Source organism: Rana temporaria, chromosome 7, assembly GCF_905171775.1.
Source record: "Rana temporaria chromosome 7, aRanTem1.1, whole genome shotgun sequence".
Taxonomy (NCBI): Eukaryota; Metazoa; Chordata; class Amphibia; order Anura; family Ranidae; genus Rana; species Rana temporaria.
Window position 1 is genome coordinate 165,849,427 of NC_053495.1, and position 24,875 is coordinate 165,874,301.

At 43.6% G+C, this 24,875-nt stretch overlaps 1 protein-coding gene across 2 annotated transcripts in view; it reads right to left on the bottom strand.

The window, feature by feature from the left end:
- Nucleotides 1-228: 228 nt before the first annotated feature.
- PAPPA2 (pappalysin 2) overlaps nt 229-24,875 on the bottom strand; it is a 364,705-nt gene continuing 340,058 nt past the window's right edge. For both annotated transcript variants that reach the window (XM_040360367.1, XM_040360366.1), the window contains exons 22-23: nt 2,919-3,017; nt 229-860 (exon numbers count right to left, since the gene is read on the bottom strand). In XM_040360367.1, coding sequence (XP_040216301.1) covers nt 711-860; nt 2,919-3,017 — 249 coding nt within the window. In that variant the 3' untranslated portion in view covers nt 229-710. The remainder of the gene's footprint in view (nt 861-2,918; nt 3,018-24,875) is intronic.

The following is a 24,875-nucleotide window of genomic DNA, read 5'->3' on the forward strand; positions in this document are numbered from 1 at the left end:
TTAAGTCACGTGAGCTGGGAATTTGGGTGTAAGTATCCTCTTAGTGATTTAACCTGTCATCCTAAACTCATAACCAAGTAAATATCTACAGTGTTGAATGCCTTGGTTTACAATATCAAATCTGACAGAAATATAAAATTTTGTAGGAAATCTAAATAAAAGTCAGGAACTGAAGTTCAAACCCCAAGATGATATGATAAAAAAAGAACCCATGTATGTTTTAAAACATTACAGTGATACCCTGATATTTATTCATATATTATAATCTTATAAAATACCTTGGACAGCAGAGATACTGACATGTTGCTAATCCAATATATAAATCCATTATACACAACATACTGTAGTCATGCAAATGATGGGACAAACACTCAGAGACATAAAGAATGATATCTGCCTTTGATTACTATGCTTTAGTTTATATAACATAGGCAGATCATGGAATGTCATACAGTGAACAGAGGCTCTCTGGAATTTCAGTCCAAATTTGGTAGACATCAATGGGAGGTCAGGATGATACGATTCCTAGATGTGGATGTAATTTTGTACAAATGTTCTATACTTCCACATCAAATTTTCATCCAGATCATTGATATTATATATTGACATATCTGTTTAAGATATTCTATAACCAAAGGCCACGACTGGTCCCAAATGATTATGATGATGCTGACACAACTGTTGACCATGATATGTCCTACAGAAGTTCCTCAAGTAGTTGGTGGATTGTGTAGGTCCCCAAGGTCCAGTGGTGAAGGTCCAGGCCAATCCATTCCTTGATATCTGTTTTCTTCTGCCTTTGGGTCACGACAGGTACATTCATCTTCTTCGCATTCTGCCCCAAAAGGAACCACCTGACCCTGCAAAATGAGTATAGATTTGTTTGTCATTTACCTGATAATCTTTCTGTGCATTATATGGTAGTACAGTGGAACCTCGGATTGCGAGTAACGCAGTTAACAAGCATTTCGCAATACGAGCACTGTATTTTAAAAAATCCTAACTCGGTTTGCAAGTGTTGTCTCACAAAACGAGCAGGATTCAGGCCAAAGCGGTGTGCAGTAGGTGGGGGGGCGCCGGAGCTGTTCGAAAATGCTCGGAAAGACACGGAAATACTCCGTTCCTGAGCCTTTCCAAGGTTTGCCAAGGTCAGCCGAGCTGTCTCCAGGCCTTTCCGGCTGTTTTTGAGGCTATACGGCGCCCCCCACCTCAGGCCGCATGCGGTATTGCATGCCATTGAAGTCAATGTGGAACAAATTTTTTTCATTTCCATTGACTTCAATGAGGAAATTTGTTTTGATATGCGAGTACTTTGGATTACGAGCATCCTCCTGGAATGGATAATGTTTGTAATCCGAGGTTCCACTGTACAGGCAAGCAATAAATGCAAATTGAAGTCCTCAGTAGCTAAATTATGAGTGATAAGACTCAAAATTGCCAACATGTTTTTTTTCTTACATCATAAAAACATAACAACTCATAAAACCACATTGCAGCTGACATATTGTACATTATACAAATTTAATTTCTTGCACAGCTTACAAAATACACATAGCATCCCATACAGGATCACACAAAATTAGTTGTAGAGCTATGAGAGAACAATCTGCACTCAGAAAACTTAACTTAACTGGACGAACAACAAAGCAAAATAAAACAAAAGAGAATAAAAACTGATAAAACAAAAAAAAAACCTTCATCAGCTGCTGCTACACTGGTATCCCTCTTTTGATACTACAGACAAAAACTTCACAAAGAGGTAGCAGCACTCCTGTTTAGTAAAAAAAGGTGCAAGAAATTTCAAGTGCAATAAATAAAATGCAAAATTCCTCTTTACAAAGTGCAATATTCTGCTGATAATGTTTGGTGTAACAAGTGTAGCTGTTGACTTAATAAACAGCTACTCACCTGTCCCACGATCCAGTGGTGTACTCACCGCAGCCGTGTTCCCCCGTGTCCTCCCTTGGTGGTGCCAGCATCTGTACTATGGGCACCAGGTTTTGACAGCTTGTGGTTTCACAGCTGGGTGCCCACTGCGCATGAGCAAGTGGCGCTGCGGTCTCTGACTGGCCCCGAAGTCTTCTAGGACCTGTTATGCGTCCCAGAATACTTGGGGAAGGACAACTTCCGCTTCCAATCACCTAAGGCATCCGGAGCAGAAGTGGGAGCTGGAAACTGTCAAATTCAGGGTAACTTCTCTTTCCCACTCCCCAAAAGTTTCAATTTATAAACAGGAGTCGGGGTGGAGAACTTAAATCGGAAGTTCCACATATGGTTGGAACTCAGCTTTAATATACACATTTACAGCATACACAGGTAGGTATTTTTGGAAAAGCTGTGTTTTTGTTAAGTCCCCATTCCCTGTGGGGTTTTACAGTGTCACTGTAAAAGGAATAGAAGGACAGTCTTCCAATGACCACTCTCTAGAAGGGATTTCCTCTAACTTCATAATTCCTTCTGTGTCTCCAGGGACATAGCAAAAAAAAACTGTGTGTTGATTCATACCCCACTCTATCCAAAACGTATAGGAAACTTTTTGCTTTTTGTATAAAGCTTAACTGATTTAAAGGGTATTTTTTTTTGCTTGGAGTTTAAATGTTATCTGTAATTGATGGTGTAAAGTCATCCCCACCTTACACTGTAAGAATAAAGTGTCAGTTAGCTCACTTTGTTTTTGTTTTTTCCTGGGTGAGCAGACTTAAAATATATTGATGTCGACCTATATCACTTTTTCAGGCTGATTATCTTACTATGTCAAGACAGCAAGTGGAATTTCTTGTATTGCCGATAGAGAGAGAAAAAAAAAGATATTAATTTTTCATCAATAAAATTGCAATTTGAAAGTGTGCAGTGGTGTTCATGCACAGAGAGCTCATTGTTTGGAAAGATATATCTGTCTGGTTGAATTGTTTCCTTACCTTGTTTGAGGACAGGGTAGAAGCACAGCAGTCTCCTCCGTCATACTGACAATACGCGCGGTTATTAATTGTGTCACACCAGTCATCTGCTTGAAAGGGCTACACAGGAACACAGAGTCAGTCAACACAATACACAGAGGAAATCAATAGAACGTACATAACCTTTACAGCTTTGACTCTGAGGGTATAGAGAGAACAATATTTTTTTCTGGTTTGCAGAAAATTGCTGAGATGAAATGCTTTGTCTGTTAGATACATTTCCAATGTGTAGGTGGATAAATGTGAAACACTTTTAGCAGACCAAGAACTGTAGCGTCCGCTGTGTCGCTTTCCATCAAAGGAATGGAATAGAATACAGCCTACATTTTGTGGCAAACAATAGAAAGAACCAAAGTAGATGGTGAAACGAAGGAGCTAATGGCATGATTGTGAATACAAGTTAAATAAACTAATTCCTGAAAACTAAAGATGGATATCACCTTGCATGGGTCCCTCGGGCTTCTTTCCCATCCTACTTTCCATCCTATCATTTTCTGTCTGTCCACACTTTCATTTTTCATAACTTTTCCACCCTAACATTACCCTTCCTGCCTAACCTTATTTTGACCCTATCATTACCTTTCCTGCCTAATATATTATAATTGAACTGTAACTCATATATCCCAGTCATGGGACCATAGAGAGATCTAAGAAAAGATGGGGTTAGAGGAGTGCCCCACAAAGCACTTTGGAGGAATGTAAGTGGTGACGGCAGGACTCTTTTGGATTAATCTTTTTAAGGCCCCGTACACACGACAGAGTTTCTCGGCAGAATTCAGCCAGAAACTCGATGGCAGACGTATTCTGCCGAGAAAACTGGTCGTGTGTACACTTTTCGCCGAGGAAACCGACGAGGATCTCGTCGGGCCAAAAAGAGAACATGTTCTCTATTTCCTCGTTAGTTAATGGGAAAAGTTGGCTCGGCGAGATCCTCGGCGGCTTCACAAGGAACTCGACGAGCAAAACGATGTGTTTTGCCCGTCGAGTTTCTCGGACGTGTGTACGGGGCCTAAGGGTTTGTGGGGTTGACAATTGGTGTTTCAAATTGTCAAGGAATTGAAACGGTCTCACCTATCAGATGGCTGTTGATCACCCCACATTATCTTTGATCACTACATGGTCTTCTTATAAATTTTGGTTGGGCTGATCGCCACTACAGAACAATTATTGTCTCACGTGTCATGGGGTCCTGATCAAGCTTTGTTGAAATGCATTGCTCCATGACATCCATTTAAGGTCAATTGACCTGCATTTTTGGCAATTACCCCGAGATTTTACATAAGTTATGATATATGATATATGTGTTATGTCTTGATGGGAAGTTGGCATTTCTATCCTTCTTAAAGTTCTTTTTTTAAATTTGTAATGAAGCTGATTACTTTTAGCTCTTGACTGGGATGTATGAGAGACAGTTTAATCATACTGGGCCATATTCTGAGTAAATCTCCGCCAGCTTCGCTTAGGGCACTTACACTCCGCTGTCCCAACTTACTGGAGCAGGTGTTGTATTCCCCAACCACTTGCTCCATAAGTTGGGACAGCGGAGTGTAAGTGTCCCGGCGTAGCCTGGCGGATCTCCAAGGGGGCGGCTTCTATTCAAATGAAGCGCGCCCCCGATACAAAAGAACTGGGCATGCGCCGGGCTGCAAAAAGCCCAGTGCGCATGCTCCAGTTCTCGGCGGAAAACGTCAATGACGCCGACGTGTGCGTCATTGACGTAAAGTCGTATTCAAGAACGACTTGCGTAAACGACGTATCCGACGAAAAAACACGACGGGGACCCGACGCCATCCGTAACATGGCCTACGCGAGACTTGCGGAAACTTACCCCTCATATAGCAGGGGTAAGTTTCGGCTTACGCAAACGACGTTAGCGACGGTTACGCGACGCGAACTCGTACGTGAATCGGCGTAGAAGGATCATTTGCATACGCAAATGACTCCTTCACTTAAATGCCATCTAGCGGCGGCCGGCGTCATTGCATTTAAGATCCGCCAGTGTAAGTGACTTACAGATGGCGGATCTTAAGTGTATCTATGCAAAACTGATTCTGAGAATCAGGAGCATAGATACACGGGTCAAAAAAGGGAGTTACGATGGAGTATCCTGAGTTACTCCATCGTAACTTTACTCAGAATATGGCCCACTGTGTGCATGATCTCCTCACAAGATAGATTTACCCAGCTTAAGTTTTTACATCGGGCCTACTACTCCCTCATTCCTCTGGCAAGAATTTACACCACTGGGAAGGTGGTTTGCCTCAAATGTAATTCTGACACTGGTACTTTTTTCCCATGTGGTTTGGTCGTGCCCTCAGCTTCAGGACTTTTGGAATGAAGTGGTTAATGACATTAATTTGATTGGTAAATTATGGTTTCCCTGCGATCCACTATCTTTACTACTTGGTATATGTGATATTGTACGTTAGAAGCTTCCCAAGCCAAAAAACTGTTTCTATTTTATGCAGCTTTTTATGCTAGAAAGGCAATTCTCCTTCAATGGAACAAGGCATACCCCCCAGCGGTACAACAATGGAAAACTTTAGTAAATACGGTCCTACCACTGTATAAATTAATGTACCTGGGACATAAAAGTTTGATAATATTTGGGCAGCGTGGGTTACGCAGAGACAGTTGACTCTGTATTAGAGTCAAGGCCTCTGCTTGGATTTCTGTGTATACCATTGGGGGCTCTCTTTTAACTGTTCTGCTGACCACATTCTCCCCCCCTCCCTCACCCCCTTTTTTTGCCCCCTACCTTCCAACCTTTTCTCTCCCCCCCCCTACTCTCTTCCCTGATATCGATTATCCCTACCACAGGATGAGTTTCTTTACTTGAAGGGTCATTCCTGTTTGTGCCACTGTTTACTGGTAGCTCATGTGATGTTGTTTGCCTCTGATTATGATAATATCTACCTATTCAAATTAATTGCACCATTGCTGTTGGTTTATATGTTTATATGTGAAACTTAAATAAAAAAAAATTAGAAAGGGACGGTGCCTTACAGAAAATATATGTGTTAGTCGCTATCACCCCATATAAAGATACAAATATATAACCTTTGCTGCCTTGCCTTTCCTACCCTATTATTTCCTTTCCCATCTCTTATTCGCCATATCCATTTCTTCCTTGGTCCGTCAAATCTTTTCCCATCCCTTTTCCACGCTATTAATACCTTTACCATCCCGTTTTTTCTTTTGCCATCTGTTTTCTATCCTATCATGATCTTTCCTACCACATTCTTGTTTTAATATATGGACGTGTTGCTCTGTCAATCAATATAAAATTAACTCTATGTGCCTTCTCAAAAAGTGTAAAGTAGTATCAATATATGGCAAATGCCTATATGGTTTAAATAATCATGGAACCTGAATATATAAACCATATTAGGCATTTGCCATATATTGATACTATTTAGCACTTTTTGAGAAGGCGTAGTGTATCGTATTTACACTACGCCGCCGTAAGTTAGCAAGGCAAGTACTGTATTCACAAAGTACTTGCCTGCTAAATTACGGCGGCCGTCCGTGTACATATCCCAGTGTGCATTGCGGCTAAGTACGCCGCACGGACGTATTGCTTTTGACGTGGACGTAAATTACGTCCAGCCCTATTCACGGACGACTTACGCAAACAACGTAAAATTTTCAAATTTCGACACGGGAACGACGGCCATACTTAACATTACTAGTCCAGCTATTTGATGGAATAACTATACGTCTGAAAATGCCTTACGTAAATGGTGTATCTGTACTGCATCGGCCGGGCGTACGTTCGTGAATCGGCGTATCTAGTGATTTACATATTCTACGCCGAACGCAATGGAAGCGCCACCTAGCAGTCAGCCTAAAAATTACACTTTAAGATACGACGGTGTAAGACACTTACGCCGCTCGTATCTTAGCCTAATTTAAGCGTATCTGGTTACCAGAATACGCTTAAATTTGCGTCGGCGCAGATTCAGACTTAGGCCGGCGTATCTTTCTGAATCCACCTAATAGAGTCAATTGTATATTGATTGACAATGCAACACTGACTTATATTATGTTTTATCTTGCTGTGTACAATTTTGTGAGTACTGCTGTTGACTTTAACTATATTTATTTCTCAACAAAGTTGATTACACTAAGCGTGGTTTTTTATTTATTTCTCTTGCATTTTTACACATTCTTCTTCTACCCTCTCATTTTCTTTCCTGTACATCTTTTCTACCCATTTTTATCACCCTACCATTTACTTTCCCATCTTATTCTTTCCCATATTGTACAATTTTTCTTCCCTCACAATAGATACAGAAAGAAAGTGAAACATTTATTATTAAGGAAATATTATTTTTGATACTTTTTTTAATGGCAGCTTTTAAGTTTTCTGTTAATACACAGTATTAAGCAAAGTCAGCATAGTAACTTAGTAATATATATTACCTAGTATATTAATAGCTAAAAAAATGTAGGCATAACTTTCTAACCCTGGTGGCAGAGGACATTAGGGTCTTCTGTTAAGAAACCTAATTTAAGCTGATCTGCCCTTGGGAGCTCTTTTATAAATTTGAGTGATTGTCAAAACAGAAAACTGTTAGTTGAAGCAAGTAGGTTAATTTTAGCTCAATGGGTTGGGAGTGGGACAAACTTCTAATACGTTGGATAGTGTATAATTTTTATTGAATAGTTTGTGAATGCAACAAAACAAGTTATTTAATGCAAATAACAACTACAGTGATACCTCGGTTCACGAACGCTTCTGTTCACGAACAACTCGGTTCACGAACAGAAAAGTTCATAAAAATATGCTCCGGTTCACGAACTCCGCCTCAGTTCACGAACAGGAGCCGCGGCCATTTTAATGCTATTTCCAGGCTGTCACATGGTCGTGACTTCCTGTAGGAAGACCGTGGAGAGAAGAAGACACACAGAAAGAAGTACTGTGAGTACTCTGCAAACATTTTAAGTGTTTTTTTTATTTTTGGTGTGCTTTTTAGCACATACAATACTGTACTGTACTACAGTACTGTCCTTGCTGTATTGTACAGTTCACTGGACATCCAATATGGCTCCCAAGAAGCATAGTGGAAAGAAGAAAGTGCTTTTTTTGAAAAGCACCACCCCAACATAACTGTCGTGAACAGAGTGTTAAATCTCATGAATGATAATGTGGTCTAATGTGGATAAAGTGACATTGGACAGATTTTTCAGAAAAACTGAGCCTGCAGCTAGGAGACAAAGGAGAGAGGAAACCCCTGAAGGAGATCCCCCTGATGTCCTTATGGAGGGGGACTCTCCCTCCAAACAATAACTGCCTCCCACCTGCCTTCCTCCATGCCAGAAGTCATCTCAAGCAAGGTTAGTGTCCTCTCTTTATACATTACTATAATGTACTAATGTGTATTGTAATTTGTTTCATATTTTTGTGCTTCAAAAACCCCCAAAAAAAGGTCAGCACGGATTAACCGGATTTACATTGAACCCTCTGGGAAAATGTGCCTCGGTTCGCGACGAATTTGGTTTGTGACCAGAGTCAGTTCACGAATTAAGTTCGTGAACCGAGGTATCACTGTAGTATCCTTTGCTTTGGTAATATTTCCCATATTTGTCCAAAACCTTTTACACTATAACCTTACATCTTATGATGTTACCAGAGACAACAGAACTACTGCAAAGCCTTCCTCCTACTCCTTATTTGGTAGCATTGAGGGGGCCATGTTTCCTTGGTTCCACGTGTAAGAACATATTTTCAAAACTCTTTGGAACTTCTTCAAATAAATGTCTCCTAGAATGCGATATGATTTGCATTCAAGCAATAATAGCCAAAAAAAAAGCCAATACATACAAAGATTTACATTGCTTTGTGTTCAATGAGCAATTTATTTAAAGAGTCAAGATCCTTGATGAAGAAAGTTCGCAAACCTCTAACAAGATCTTGAAAGTGGTTGCAGATATTCCAATCAATAGAATTATATTAGCAGTGTAGTTTGAAGGCATACAAAGATTGTTTTTTTTTTCTCAAGAAAAATGTGTTCAAGTTAACCATGCCCTAAATGTATTAGATGTAAGTTAAAAAAGACATCAAAAGAAATCTAGTTCACAGTCATCAATGTGCAGTCAAACTGTCTACCACTGGAGGGAATACAGTACTTATGCATTATTTTCTACAAGTAGGCATTCTGCAAAAGCCCAAATTAACATATTTATTCCGTGGAATTGACCCTCACAGGTAGGGTTCTACAATTGGTAACACAGAAGCATAGATTAACTATATTGCTGGATCTTAAAGCATAGGTCCACACAAAAAGTGAACCTCCATTTTTCAGAACAAACCCCCCCCTCCTTTCAGGAGGGAGGGGGTGCAGATACCTGTGTGATAAAGGTATATGCAGCCACCTCTGGGAATAGACTCTCGCGGGAGTCACACCCCTTTGTGTCACTCCCCCCTACTGTCTTCTGGGAAACACACTGGGCCAAATCCTCAAAGGAGATACGCAGGCGGAACTGCTGTTCAGCCTGCATATCCCTGTGCCTATCTTTGGATCTGATCCTCAAAAGGATTTTTCCAAAGATAGGCAGCAGATCTGACATCTGTAAGACACTTACACTGTCAGATCTTAAGATGCAGTACCGCATCCGCCGCTGGGGGCATTTCGAGTCGAAATGCCGCTTTGCGTATGCAAATGAGTACTTAGGCAGATCCACAAAGCTTTTTAGCTTTGTGTTTTCTGCGTAAGTTACGTTTTGCATGCGTAAAATTAGGGATGCTTTTACACGGTGTAAACTAGTAACACCTTGTAAAAACATACCTTTTTTTCGATCGCCGCTATTTTTTTTAAATTTCAAATTTTAGTTTTCGCTGCGTAACTTTTTTTTTTCCCGACGCAACTTTATTGTCCCGTCGCAATACACAAAGCCCAACGTAACGTAATTGCGTGCGATGCCCGTCGGGAGAAATTACGTCACACGCATGCGCAGAACGTCCGGCACGGGAGCGCGCCTCATTTAAATTGTCATCGCCCCCTGGATGAGAAGACCACCTTGCGACGGAGGCACTTAAGTTACACAGCCGAAAATTTCTAGGTAAGTGCTTTGTGGATCAGGCACTTAGGTAGAAATTTTCCGCCAGTGTAACTTAACTGCTGAAAGTTAAGTTAGGCAGGTTTTTTGTGGATTTGCCCCACTGGTCCCAGGAGACAGTGGGGACCAGTGAGGATGCGCTGCACGAACTTGCGCATTTACAGTAGGAAATCGGGCAGTGAAGCCGCACCCCCGCCGCATTTCTCAGGCCCCGTGGTGCGCATGCGGGCGACCGCGATGTCCGCCGGGCACCCACGATTGCTTGCAATCACAGCAGGACCATGGATCTGTGGGCCAGATCCACAAAAGAGATACGACGGAGTAACTGCTGTTACTCCATCGTATCCCTTGTCCTAACTTTGGAACTGATCCACAGAAGCAGTTTTCCAAAGTTAGGCAGAAGATCCGGCATGTGTAATTGAATTACACTGCCGAATCTTAGGATGCAGTACCGCATCCGCCGCTGGGGGCATTTCGAGTCGAAATGCCGCTTCTAGTATGCAAATTAGCACTTAGGGCGATCCACAAAGCTTTTCAGCTTCGTTTTTTCGCCGTAAGTTTTAGTGCAAGTGTAAAACTAGGGCTGGTGTTACAAAGTGTAAACTAGTAACACCATGTAAAAGCCCATTCAAGCGACGGCATTTGGTATGCATTCCCGAGGGAGAACTCCACGGCAATTTGTAAAAACAAAACCGGCATGGGTTCCCCCCCCAGGAGCATACCAGGCCCTTAGGTCTGGTATGGGTTGTAAGGAGACCCCCCTACGGCGAAAAATCGACGTAGGGGGTGCCCCTACAATCCATACCAGACCCGTATCCAAAGCACGCTACCCGGCCGGCCAGGAATGGGAGTGGGGACAAGCGAGTGCCCCCCCCCTCCTGAGCCGTGCCAGGCCGCATGCCCTCAACATGGGGGGGTGGGGTGCTCTGGGGCAGGGGGGCGCACTGCGGGCCCCCCCACCCCAGAGCACCCTGTCCCCATGTTGATGAGGACAGGACCTCTTCCCGACAACCCTTGCCGTTGGTTGTCGGGGTCTGAGGGCGGGGGCTTATCGGAATCTGGGAGTCCCCTCAAATAAGGGGGCCCCCAGATACCGGCCCCCCACCCTAAGTGAATGGATATGGGGTACATCGTACCCCTACCCATTCACCTGGAGGCAAAAAGTTAAAGTTATTAAACACACAACACAAGGGTTTTTAAAATATTTTATTAGTCTGCTCCGGAGGCCCCCCTGTCTTCTTTATTAGCTCTAATACCAGGGGGGGCTTCTTCTTCCACTCTCCGGGGGTCTTCTTCCACTCTCCGGGGGGGTTTCTTCTTCCGCTCTCCGGGGGTCTTCTTCTATCTCCGCCGCTCTCCGCTGTTGACTCGGCGAACCCCGGTTCTTCTGCAGCTGTCCGGTGCCTTCTCCTTCAGCGCTGGCTGCCTGCTATCTTCGTGCTATCTTCATGCTCCGGCAGGTACCCACGTGGTGGGTGCCTACCCACGTGCACCCACCACGTGGGTACCTACCGGAGCATGATGGGACGGTGATGCCTATATAAATGGGATGCAAGGCGCGCTTCCATCATTGCAGTGACAAGAGGCGACGAGTCAACATCGGAAGAGGGGAGAAGAACAGAAGAGAAGAAGGTGACGTCACAGAAGACCGCGATGGCTGCCTGCTAGTAATTGAGCTAACACACGAAGATAGCAGGCAGCCAGCGCTGAAGGAGAAGGCACCGGACAGCTGCAGAAGAACCGGGGTTCGCCGAGTCAACAGCGGAGAGCGGCGGAGATAGAAGAAGACCCCCGGAGAGCGGAAGAAGACCCCCCCCGGAGAGCGGAAGAAGAAACCCCCCCGGAGAGTGGAAGAAGACCCCCGGAGAGTGGAAGAAGAAGCCCCCCCTGGTATTAGAGCTAATAAAGAAGACAGGGGGGGCCTCCGGAGCAGACTAATAAAATATTTTAAAAACCCTTGTGTTGTGTGTTTAATAACTTTAACTTTTTGCCTCCAGGTGAATGGGTAGGGGTACGATGTACCCCATATCCATTCACTTAGGTTGGGGGGCCGGTATCTGGGGGCCCCCTTATTTGAGGGGACTCCCAGATTCCGATAAGCCCCCGCCTGCAGACCCCGACAACCAACGGCAAGGGTTGTCGGGAAGAGGTCCTGTCCTCATCAACATGGGGACAGGGTGCTCTGGGGTGGGGGGGCCCGCAGTGCGCCCACCTGCCCCAGAGCACCCAACCCCCCCATGTTGAGGGCATGCGGCCTGGCACGGCTCAGGAGGGGGGGGCGCTCGCTCGTCCCCACTCCCATTCCTGGCCGGCCGGGTAGCGTGCTTTGGATACGGGTCTGGTATGGATTGTAGGGGGACCCCCTACGTCGATTTTTCGCCGTAGGGGGGGTCTCCTTACAACCCATACCAGACCTAAGGGCCTGGTATGCTCCTGGGGGGGAACCCATGCCGTTTTTTCTTTGAAAATTGGCATGGAGTTCTCCCTCAGGAATGCATGCCGAGCGACGCTGTCAAATTTTTTTTTTTTTTCCCGACGCAACTTTTTTAAGCCGGCGCGATTCACAAAACTCGGCGTAACGTAACTTCGCGCATGCGCAGTACGGCCGGAGCGGGAGCGCGCCTCATTTAAATGGGACTCGCCCCATTTGAATAGGATCGCCTTGCACCGGCCGGATTTAAGTTACACAGCCTGAAATTTCTACGTAAGTGCTTTGTGGATCGGGCACTTAGGTAGAAATTTTAAGGCAGTGTAACTTAAATGGGATTTTTTAAGTTGCGCCAGGTTTTTGTGGATCTGGCCCTGTGCGTGTAAACACACAGATCCATGTCCTGTCAGCGGTGAGGAGACGTTGTGTGTTCCCAGTACAGAGGAACACACATCGGTCTCCTCCCCTTGTGAGTCCCCCTCCCCCTACAGTTAGAACACACTTTACGGAACATATTAACCCCTTCCTCGCCCCTAGTGTTAACCCCTTCACTGCCAGTCACATTTACACAGTAATCAGTGCAGTACAGTAAAAGTGTGGTTATCCCACACTTTGGATCCGTTTTGTCCGCATACCTTTTGACAGATTTAGCCTTGTTTTGAAACGTTTATGTATATTTCTTTATTAATTAATTATGTTTTTTCAATAGACTGTAATAAATTTACTGATTGACCCTCACACCCCTGAAGAAGGCAACGATTTGCCGAAACATGTCGGGATTTTATGATACAATTACTTTAAATCAGTATAATTTCTAGTTTACTGTCCAGGTTTTTAATAAATGTATATATTGAAAAAAAAATTGTCTTTAAATACCTGTTGTGATTTTTTAATGGCACCATTATAATCCTCCTATCCTTTTCACAACCTTGTGTTATTCTAAAAGGATGAGGTGCCGGATCTAATAGAAAACACATCAATCACTTCTTTTTCAAATTTTATTGCACTAATCGCTGTATAATTATTAATAGTCCCAAAAATGTGACAGAAGTGTCCGATATGTCCGCCGCAATGTCACGGTCACAATAAAAATCGCAGATCGCCGCCATTACTAGTGAAAAAATAAAAATAAATAAAAATGCCATAATTCTATTCCCTATTTTGTAGATGCTAGAACTTTTGCACAAACCGATCAAATACAGTTATTGCGATTTTTTACCAAAAATATGTAGAAGAATGCGTATCGGTCTAAACTGAGGAAAAAAATATTTTATTTAAAAAAAAATATGATATTTATTAAATTTAAAAAGTAAAAGATATTGGCCCAGATTCACGTAGGGCCGCCGCAACTTAGAGAGGCAAGTGCAGTATTCACAAAGCACTTGCGTCCTAAGTTACAGCGGCGTAGCGTAAATGGACCGGCGTAAGCGCCGTATTTAAAAGTAGGCAGGTCGTGGGCGTGATGTATTTAAATTAAGCGTGACCCCATGTAGATGCATGGCCGAACGAACGGCACATGCGCACGCATGCTCAGTATCCCGTCGAATTTTCAAAGTAAATTACGCCCGCTCAATGCTTAGGCGGCGTGAACGTAACCTACGCCCAGCCCCATTCACGGACGACTTACGCAAACAATGTAAATTACGACGCTGTTCGGACGTTTCCGACATCCATACCTAACATGACTTACCCCTGCTTTGTGAAGGGTAACTTTACGCCGGTCCGACGCCTTACGTAAACGACGTATCTTGATACGCCGGGCGCACGTACGTTCGTGAATCGGTGTATCTAGCTAATTTGCATATTCTATGCGGAAATATACGGAAGCGCCCAGCATAAATATGCACCCTAAGATACGACGGCGTAAGAGACTTAAGCCGCTCGTATCTAGGAAACTGTGAGGTGTATCTGATTCTATGAATCAGGCGCGGAGATGCGACGCCTCACACTCAGAGTTACGACGGCGTATCTGGAGATACGACGTCGTAACTCCTTTGAGAATCTGGGCCATTGTGTTTTTTTCCAAAATTGTCGCTCTTCTTTTGTTTATAGCACAAAAAATAAAAACCGCAGAGGTGATCAAATACCACCAAAAGAAAGCTCTATTTGTGGGGAAAAAAAGGGCGTAGATTTTGTTTGGGAGCCACGTCGCACGATCGTGCAATTGTCATTCAAAGTGCGACAGCGCTGAAAACTAAAAATTGGTCTGGGCAGGAAGGGGGTGAAAATGCCCGGTATTGAAGTGATTAAAAGTCAGCAGCTGCAGTATTTGTAGCTGCTGGTTTTTAAAAATAAAATTGTTGTGGGACAACGTAAATTTATTATTTTTTTTTTTTTTCATTATAAGATTTTTATTAAATTGTATCATATACAAAAATCATAAAGAAAAGAACAATAACGATGCCACAAATAGAAACATGAAGAGAGATCAGTTAGCACATTGAAATGGGACAACGTAAAGTTCAAAATTTCTTCAACCTTCAAAGAGATCCCATTTTAAATTATATTGTTTTGGAACTCTCTAGAACCTCTTCATTAGGCTCACGTGATCAGGCATCCTGCAAAGATCACAGCAAAACTGTGACCTACAGTGCAGAGGAAGGTAAAAGAGAGCATGACCTACAACATAAACAAGGGGCCTTCAAAGATCTTGTGAACTCTCCAAACTCTTTATTCATGCGTCCATTATGAGAACATCATTGAACAGCATACACTGCTGCATGTCCTAAGTTTGCCAAAGATCAAACTTAAGTTGGCCATAGACCAATGCTTCTATAGAGACTGTTTGCACGTTCAATTACCATATGTACTCACAGATTTATAATATATACTTTTTATGTAGTATATTCATCAATTGTTTGTAATTTAGCGCTACACTTTATGTTTTCATAGACCAATGCTTAAAAATGCTTAAAACTGAACTTCAGTCCTCGTTATTTCCGTCCCGCCCTTCCTCACTCGCACGGCCATCTTTGAATGTCTCGTGCCTGTGCAGACGTATCGAAGGCCTCTGCCAAGTCTTTGGGAACCCATCACATTTATGCATGCACTGAGTTTCTCACACATGCGTACACACCGCTGGTATCTGAAACCTTGATACATGTGGCATTTGTGCGCATTTCTGAGAAACCTCTGTGTGTGTGCAGATGCGTTGCAGGTCTCTAGCAGGTGCAAAGACCTGCAGCACTTCTGTGCAACCACAGAATTCTGTAGTGTTCATGCCCCCATCCATAAGACTGGCTCTTGGGACTCAATTGTGACATGAACATCCCAGGAGGCAGAAGGAGGCGCTACACCATTCCTGCCTAGGCAAGAAATAAGTGCTGTGCTGCTGCATGAAAAGTTCAGAGCCCTTTCCAAAAAAAATTAATATCTAGTGGTAGAGAGAGGGGTAAACTGGGTGGGGGGAGGGGCCAGGTGAAAAACATTGTTTTGTTGGGTGAAGGCCAGCTTTATATTTGCCAAAAAGCATCTTAAAGCGGAGTTCCACCTAAAAATGGAACTTCCGCTTAATCCACTCCTTGCCCCCTTACATGCCACATTTGGCATGTAATTTTTTTTTGGGGGGGGGGGGGGGAGTGTACGCACATCAGACCATCAGGCCAATTCAGCGGTGAACCGATAGAAACGGCCCGTCAGACCATTCTCATCTGTTTGGAACGACCGTGTGTACGCGGCCTCAGTGTTCCTGGTTTTGCAAACAGCCAAATGTTCAAATAATGTATTTATTGAACAGTCCCAATATATCAACCACAGTACTGTGAATGTGCAGTACTGCAAAACATTTCAATGCACAGAAATTGTTCAGAAATCAAAGATTGTAAACAAGCAAATGATGTCTGAACAGAATGTATTAGCTGAAGTTATTATGACACATTTGTATGCAGCTCACAGGAGATCTTCTGCATCAGAACAAGACGATTCTGCTTCAGGCTACAGATGCAAAAAATATGGTACCAGCAAGAGCAACAGCGGTTTCCACAAAAAAAAATTAAATGTTATAACCAGCTTTACAAATAAGATATATTTATCAAAAGTTCCAGCATATTAATGGGGAATTACAACCCTCAGTTGCTGATGTCAAAGTGCAACTCCCACCAAACAGGTAACACAGGAATGTGGCAACATTTTTCTACCAAATAATCCCTTCTATAGTAAACAGCAGATGCAGGTATGTTACTACAGTTAACTGCTATATTATTTAAAGCTTTAGATATACAGCAGTGGCAATTTGATCCCTTTGCCACATTTGTGCACAAATATATGTTCATGAGATTTTACAAATCTGATGAATTGGGGAAATAATTTTAAAGTGTTACTAAACCCAGGACCTTGCATTCACTATATCTGGTAAATACCTTTTCTCATCAGCAGTATATAGCAGCATTGTGACTTCTATCAGTGTCTGGTTAAAGCTTGTAGGAGAAGTTTGTCCTATAAGGCCACAGGACCCCTGACCCTATGTCTGAACAGTGCTGATTGGCCTTTTGCTGATCACATGCACCCTCCCAAGAAAAAAATATACAAATTCTCTAGTAATACACACCAAACTGAGCATTTGCAGAGTGACTCCAAAGGCTGTTTTATCAGGGGAGGGATTGGGGAGAGTAGAAGGAAAGGACAAGGATCAGAGAAGACAGGACCAAACAGTCTTTTTACACGATGCAGAGGATTAAACTCTTATGTTGCGTACACACAACCGTTTTTTGCAATGTGAAAAATTAGATTTTTTTTTTAATGTCATTAAAAACTATTGTGTGTGTGGGCTCCAGAGCATTTTTTGCGACGCTAAAAATGGGCATTAAAAATTTAGAACATGCTCTAAATTTTCGTGCCGTTTTTAACGTTGTCGTTTTTAATTTCGTAAAAAACAGTCTTGTGTAGGCTTTAACGACATGAAAATAACACGCATGCTCAGAATCAAGTTATGATACGGGAGCGCTCGTTCTGGTAAAACTAGCGTTCGTAATGGACTTAAATTTGGTTGAATTTGGTTCACTATACAGGGTTAGGGCCCACGTTCACATTGAAAACTGCCCCACCGGTCGCTTTTTGGTGCATTTGAGGTGCTTTTCAAGCACTTTTGAGGCCTTAGTGGTGCGCTTTTTTTGAAGGTCATGTGACTCAAAAGAACCATTTTGAGGCACTTTTGAAGTGCTTTTCGTGCGCTTTTCAGGCACTTTTGTGGTGCTTCCCATTCATTTCAATGTATAGGGGAGCTTTTAGGGTGCTTTTTATAGCATGCTCCAAAGATGCTGCTTGCAGGAGTTTTTTCACTGCCCCACCAGCGCAACACCCCAGTGTTAAAGCATTAATTGATTGTAATGGAAATTTATTTTCGTGAGCACACACATTCCAGAAAGGTGCAGTCAGTGTCACAGTGAAGATAAGAACTATGAGAAGGAGGGGGATGAATTTGTGAAAAGAGGTGAGAACTCTTTAAAGGGAGGATTACAATGGTGGCTGTGGACGGACATTGGGGGGTGGGGTTGGATACAGAGGTGGCTATGGAAGGGGGTTATACAGAGGTTGCTATGGAGAAGGGGTACTGTATACAGAGGTTGCTATGGAAGGGGGATACACAGAGGTGGCTATGGAAGGGGGGTATACAGAGGTTGCTATGGAAGGGTGGTATACAGAGGTGTCTATGGAAGGGGGGTATACAGAGGTTGCCGTGGAAGGGGGGGGTATACAGAGGTGGCTATGAAAGGGGGGTATACAGAGGTTTCTATGGAGGAGGGGTATACAGAGGTTGCTGTGGAAGGGGGGGTATAGAGAGGTTGCTATGGAAGAGGGGGTATACAGAGGTTTCTATGGAGGAGGGGTATACAGAGAATGCTATGGAGGAGGGGTATACAGAGGTTGCTGTGGAAGGGGGGGTATACAAAGGTTGCTATGGAAGGGGGGTATACAGAGGTTGCTATGGAGGAGGGGTATACAGAGGTTGCTGTGGAAGGGGGGGTATACAGAGGTTGCTATGGAAGGGGGGGTATACAGAGGTGGCTGTGGACAGGGGGGATACAGAGGTGGCCATGGACATGGGGTACAGAGGTGGCTGTGGACAGAAGGGGGATACAGAGGTGGACATTGGGTACAGAGGTAGACGTGGACAGGGGGGAATACAGAGGTGGTCGTGGACAAGAGGGGGATAGAGAGGTGAACATTGGGTACAGAGGTGGACGTGGACAGGGGGGAATACAGAGGTGGCCGTGGACATGGGGTACAGAGGTGGATGTGGACAGGGGGGAATACAGAGGTGGCAGTGGACGGGGGGTACAGAGGTGGACAGGGGGGCTACACAGTGTGGGCCTGATCCACAGCCAGCGGGTGTAACTTAAATATTCAGATTTAAGTTACACCACCGGAAAATTTCTACCTAAGTGCCCGATCCACAAAGCACTTACCTAGAAATTTTCTGCGGTGTAACTTAAAACCGGCCGGCGCAAGGCGTTCCTAATTTAATGGGGCGAGTCCCATTTAAATTAGGCCCGCTCCCGCGCCAGACGTAGTGCGCATGCTCCCGACGTCATTTTCCCGACGTGCTTTGCACGGTTTTACGTTGCGCCGGATTTTGAGAATCGCGACTGGCGTAAAAAAAAAATACGAGTTGCGGCAGGAAAAAAAAAAATTAGAAAAAAAAAGACAGCGACGCGGGATAGGGTCTACAGTTTAGGCCTTGTAAAAGCAGCCCTAATATTGCGACGGCAAACTAATACTTACGGAGAAAAAACGAAGCGTAAAAGCTTCGTGGATCACCGTAAGTGCTAATTTGCATACCCGAAGCGGCATTTTGACGAGAAATGCCCCCAGCGGCGGCTGCGGTACTGCATCCTAAGATCCGACAGTGTAAGTCCCTTACACATGTCGGATCTTCTCCGTATCTATGTGAAACTGATTCTGTGGATCAGTTCCATAGATAGAAACAGGAATACGACGGCGTATCAGTATATACGCCGGCGTATCCCTTTTGAGGATCAGGCCCTGTGTGTACATTTTTTGGGATGTTGGGGTGAAGAGCAAAATTGCATGGGGGCCCCAGGAAAATGGTTGCCCAGGGTACAAAAAATATTAAAGACAGCCCTGGGCGGGTTGTTAGCAGGCATAAGAGTATCATTATCCTATGCCGGGCATCACTAAATGGAAATTCTGTGTGGGGAATATGCAAAAGGGCAATACTGTGTGTGTGGGGGGGGGGGGGTCATGTAAAGGGCAAAATACTGTGTGTGGGATGATAATTTAATTTGTATTGTTTTAAGTATATTCTTGTTCTGAAACTACGTTGATTCTTTCTTAAAAACGGGGGGGGGGGGGGGGGGGGGTGCAGTTTGCCATCTTCGCCCTGGGCACCAAATAGCCTTGTCCCAGCACTGTGTGGCATAGACATTTCAATGCACATTTTTAGGCAACAATTATTTGGTGTGTTGTATGTCAATACCAACTTTATTTTGTCAAAATGTTATACCTATAGTGCCGTGAAAAAGTATTCACACCCCTTGAAGTTGTTCATATTTTGTCATGTTACAACCAAAAACGTAAATGTATTTTAAAGGGGAACATAACTGTGAAGTGGAAGGAAAATGATAAATGGTTTTCAATTTTCTTTACAAATAAATATGTGAAAAGTGTGGTGTGCATTTGTATTTCACTTGAGACCAGTCACTTCATTGAGTTTATGTAAGGGTTTACAAGCACTTTAAGTTGCTGAAGTCATACACTATGGGCCAGATTCAGGTACATTTGCGGCGGTCTAACGTATCCCATTTACGTTACACCGCCGCAAGTTTTAAGCGCAAGTGCTTGATTTACAAAGCACTTGCCTATATACTTGCGGCGGCGTAGCGTAAATGCGTCCGGCGCAAGCCCGCCTAATTCAAATGGGTCGTGTATCATTTAAATTAGGTGCGTTCCCGTGCCGAACGTACTGCGCATGCTCCGTTTTGAAATTTCCCGCCGTGCTTTGCGTGAAATGACGTCGCACCGACGTAATCTTTTGAACGGCGACGTGCGTTACGTCCATTCCTATTCCCGGACGACTTACGCAAAAAAAATAAAACGCGGGAACGACGGCCATACTTTAACATGGGCAGTCTAAATATAAGCCATGAAATAGCAGCCGTAACTATCCAACGGGAAAAGCCAACTAGCGACGACATAAGAGAATGCGACGAACGCGCGTACCTTTGTGGATCGCCGTAAACAGCTAATTAGCATACCCGACGTGGAAAACGACGCAAACTCCACCCAGCGGGCACCAAAGTATTACACCTATGATCCGAAGGCGTACAAAGCCGTACGCCTGTCGGATCGAAGCCTAAAGCCGTCGTATCTTGGTTTGAGAATTCAAACTAAAGATACAACACGGCAAATTTGAAAATACGCCGGAGTATCAGTAGATACGCCGGCGTATTTCTACTGTGAATCTGGCCCTATGGACTTATGGACCAATCAGTGCTGATTGTTCCATAGCTCACAGTCACCTTATTCTTTATACCCAGAAGTGCTATGATTTCCGGTGCTTGGAGGGAGAATTAAATAACGGTAAGTATATACTGGGGGAAAAGAAAATGTGCTGCTCCAGGTGAGGGTAATGTCCAAATGGACTCAGTAATCTGGGTGCTAGCCCCGGCTCGCTTCCATGTAGACTGGATACAAAATAGAAGATGGCTGCACACCAAGGGTGGTCCTAAAAAGTTTTATTCCATAAAGTGCAAAAAAACTGACACCAGGACACAGTCAAATGATGTAAGTTGATGCATTTCCCGCGAAACGCGTGAACTGAAACAAGTCATTTGAATGTGTCCTGGTATTAGTTTTTTTTGCACTTAATGGAATACATTTTTTTTGGGCCGGCATTGGTGTGCAGCCATTTTCTATTTTGTATCCATATACTGGAGACGGGAGGGGGATTAAAGCAAAGAATTGTGATAAATAAATGTGACTTTTTTTTCAAAGCAGCAGTATGGCCTCAGAAAGACAATACCACTGCTTTTTAAATAGAACCCTCAATATTATAACAGCAAAGATATTTAAGATGACATACATTAGGTTTAGGGTAACACAAAAAGGTACACCCGATAATGGGAAATGTATTAACCCACAGTGCTAATATGTTGCTTTAGCATTTAGCTGTGGCAGTTTAAATACAGAAGGGTAATCCCCAGTTTGCAGGAAGACGCCTTGTGACCTGCCTGCTTTTAGCAGTTTCTAAAATATTACCTTAGAACCCATAAATAATAATGTGTCCTGGACAGGTGTTGGCACCTCAAGTCCCACTGCATGCCCTAAGCCCACCACAATTATGGCCTGGCATTTCAAACATAGTTGAAGGGGAGATGAGCGAGACATAAAGCTTTGTAATTACCACTTAAAATATTTTAATGGGTCTCACATTTCCACGAAAAATTAAACATAAAGCAAGTGATATACCGCACCAGTCAAAATCAAATGATTCTCCATACCAAAAATATCATGTAATAGCCTCTATTTCAACAGAATTTATATTCCTTTAAAATATTGTGAGATTTCACTGGTAAAAAGAAGGCTGTGTTTAATTTCTTCCTCAAAGATCATTCGATCTTTTTGCAGAAGTAAATCACTCTCTGCGGAGCAGATTCACCAGGCACTAATGAGAGATATCACACCCTGATTTGGAAATAAATTGCCACCGAAGTCATTGACACTTAGTAAATCCCAGAACATGTGCTTATAAAGCCGTCAGTTCAGCTGACATATGGCTTCGTACTTTGAAAGCTGTACCACTGCCAGAAAGTCTCGTCTTTGTCAGCACAGAGGATTTTTTTCGTGTTCAGCAGCTTCAAGAGCAGAGAAAAACAAAGGCTTTGTGGTGATCTCATTTTGCCAGAATTAACAAAACATAAATCCAGCACGAAAATATTAAAAAGAAATACACTCTAGAAGTCAGATAGGACATGTGTCGGCTTACAGTGAAATGAGAAAATATATGGATTTTACAAGCAGTTGTTTTCCCGTTCCATTGGCATAAAAAGTGTACAGAATTTTAATTATTGTCTGCTCAAACCATGCAAGTTCTTATATCTTTGAGTGCATCCATGATGTATAGACTTCCAGCGAGTAGGCAACAAACATCTACTATGCATCTAGCTGTCATATACATATATAAAACTCCCATCATAACACCTTAAATCATTTTTAGCAGGTACAGTAGATTTTTTTAAAGCGGACCTCAAGGCAAACAGTTAAACATGCTATTGAAACCCATATACACTGATCAGTCATAACCTTATGACTACTGACACCTTAAAAAAGAAACATGGGCAATGCTTTTTTGGCTGAACTTCTCTTCTAGGTCACATTATAGTGCACTTATTTCTACACTCTTGTGACCCAGATTTAGCCGAGAGTGGGCCAAAGGTTGCTTTCGGCCAATGTCACAGAGTCGATATATCCAGAGGCCTGACCAGCAGCCAGTCACTCCCACCCCCTCCATAGCCGCAGCTCCAGTGAGCACTGGAGAGGCACAGCAGAAAGCAATGACTAACAGTGCCCTCAGTGAGCAATCAGCGATCAATCAGTTCTTGGTCTTAGAGCCAAACGGGGACAGATGAAGCATTGAACTGATGCTGAAGCCATATAGGTATGTATGTTTGTTTTTTTAATATCCCACACTTCTCCTTTAAGTGTATGAATCAGATTATAACGTTACAATAGCATCTGAAAGTCAGTAAGATATACTGTATTAGGCAGCAAGTAAACATATTGGCCCTACAGTTATTATGCTGAAAGCAGAAAAGATCATTATTGTATTGCCAGGGCCGGACTTATCATTGGGCTTGACTGGCTCAAGCGCATGGGCCCTAGCCAATAGGTGGCCCCGGGAGAAGGAAGCAGGAAGAGCCATGCAGCACTGGAGGAGTAAGCAGGAAGAGCCATGCAGTTGTGGATGAAGAGGTAAGAAGTCCGTCCACCACCCCCTGCTCAACAACTTCTATCGAACCCCCCTGTGCAACAACTATGATCGGTTGTTGGTCAGCGGTACCCCCCCCCCCTGCACAACAACTTCGATCCCACCTGCTTCTCAGCTCCAGCGGGCCCCTTTAATCAACACTCAAGTCCAGGGGTCCCTACCACCCTAAGTCCTGCCCTGGTTATTGCAGTTTGTTGTGTATGGGGCTGCAAAGCTGCAGTTCAGTGATCAAACTGACCCGTGTCCAGAGCCAAAAGCACCCACATTGGGCATGTGAGTATCAGAACTGGACCATGGAGTAATAAAAGAAGGTCACAAACGAAGATATACACCAAGTAGACCAACGGTGCTCCAAAGCTGACAGTATCTTCCTGGTACTTAAAATAGACTAGAACTAAAAGAGGATGTGCTTACCTATGCACCAAAAGGCCACTTAACTAAAACTTAACCTTTATTGTAAATCATAAAAAGTATATAAATGACCATATTAGGTATACTTAGGATGAGATCAATGTCATTATATATAAAAAAATCAACATTCTATCTATTTGTGGTAATATTAGAGTGGATGTAAACCCACTCTCATCCTTTCTAAACTACTGCCATAGTGCTGATCTATAATCTATATATCTATAAGGCCCCGTACACACGACCGAGTTTCTCGGCAGAATTCAGCCAGAAACTCGGTCAGAGCTGGATTCTGCCGAGAAACTCGGTCGTGTGTACACTTTTCAGCGAGGAACCCGTCGAGGAACTCGTCGGGCCGAAAAGAGAACATGTTCTCTATTTCCTCGTTGTTCAATGAGGAAAGTCGGCCCGCTGAGCTCCTCGGCGGCTTCCACACTGAACTCGCCGAGGAACTCGATGTGTTTGGCACGTCGAGTTCCTCGGTCGTGTGTACGGGGCCTGAGGATATACATGCCTCCTGCATGTATCCTCACCTGTCAAATGTCTCCCCTCTGTCTGTTATAAGAACTGAAAAACTGCAGATTCTGTGAGTGGATCTATTGTCTGGAGCTCAGTGGGTGGAGTCGTGATGTCAGTGGACTCCCCGCCCTCCTCTACACTCCCCTTACACTGACTTCTGCTATGATCACTAACATCCAGTCAAAATCCAGAAAAGTAACCACATGACTTCAGAAAAGAAGTGGTTGCGGGAATTAAAAAATAATGCCTGTCTCATGCTAGTGAGTGAGTGAGTGAGTGAGTGAGTGAGTGAAAAACATATATAGCGCAGCACATGCGAACTAAATCGCCTCTGGGCGCTCGTTGTTCCTGTCTCCTTTTACATCAAAAAGAGATGAGTTTTTATCTGTCTTCTGAAGGCCAAGTGGTTTTCCTCCAACCGAATGCTGGTTGGTAAAGCGTTCCATAGTCTGGGACCTTGGATCGCAAATCTTCTTTCTCCTTTGGACTTGTATCTGGCTTTGGGTATTTGGAGCAGATTTTGGTTGGTGGATCGCAGAACGCGATTGGAGTTGTG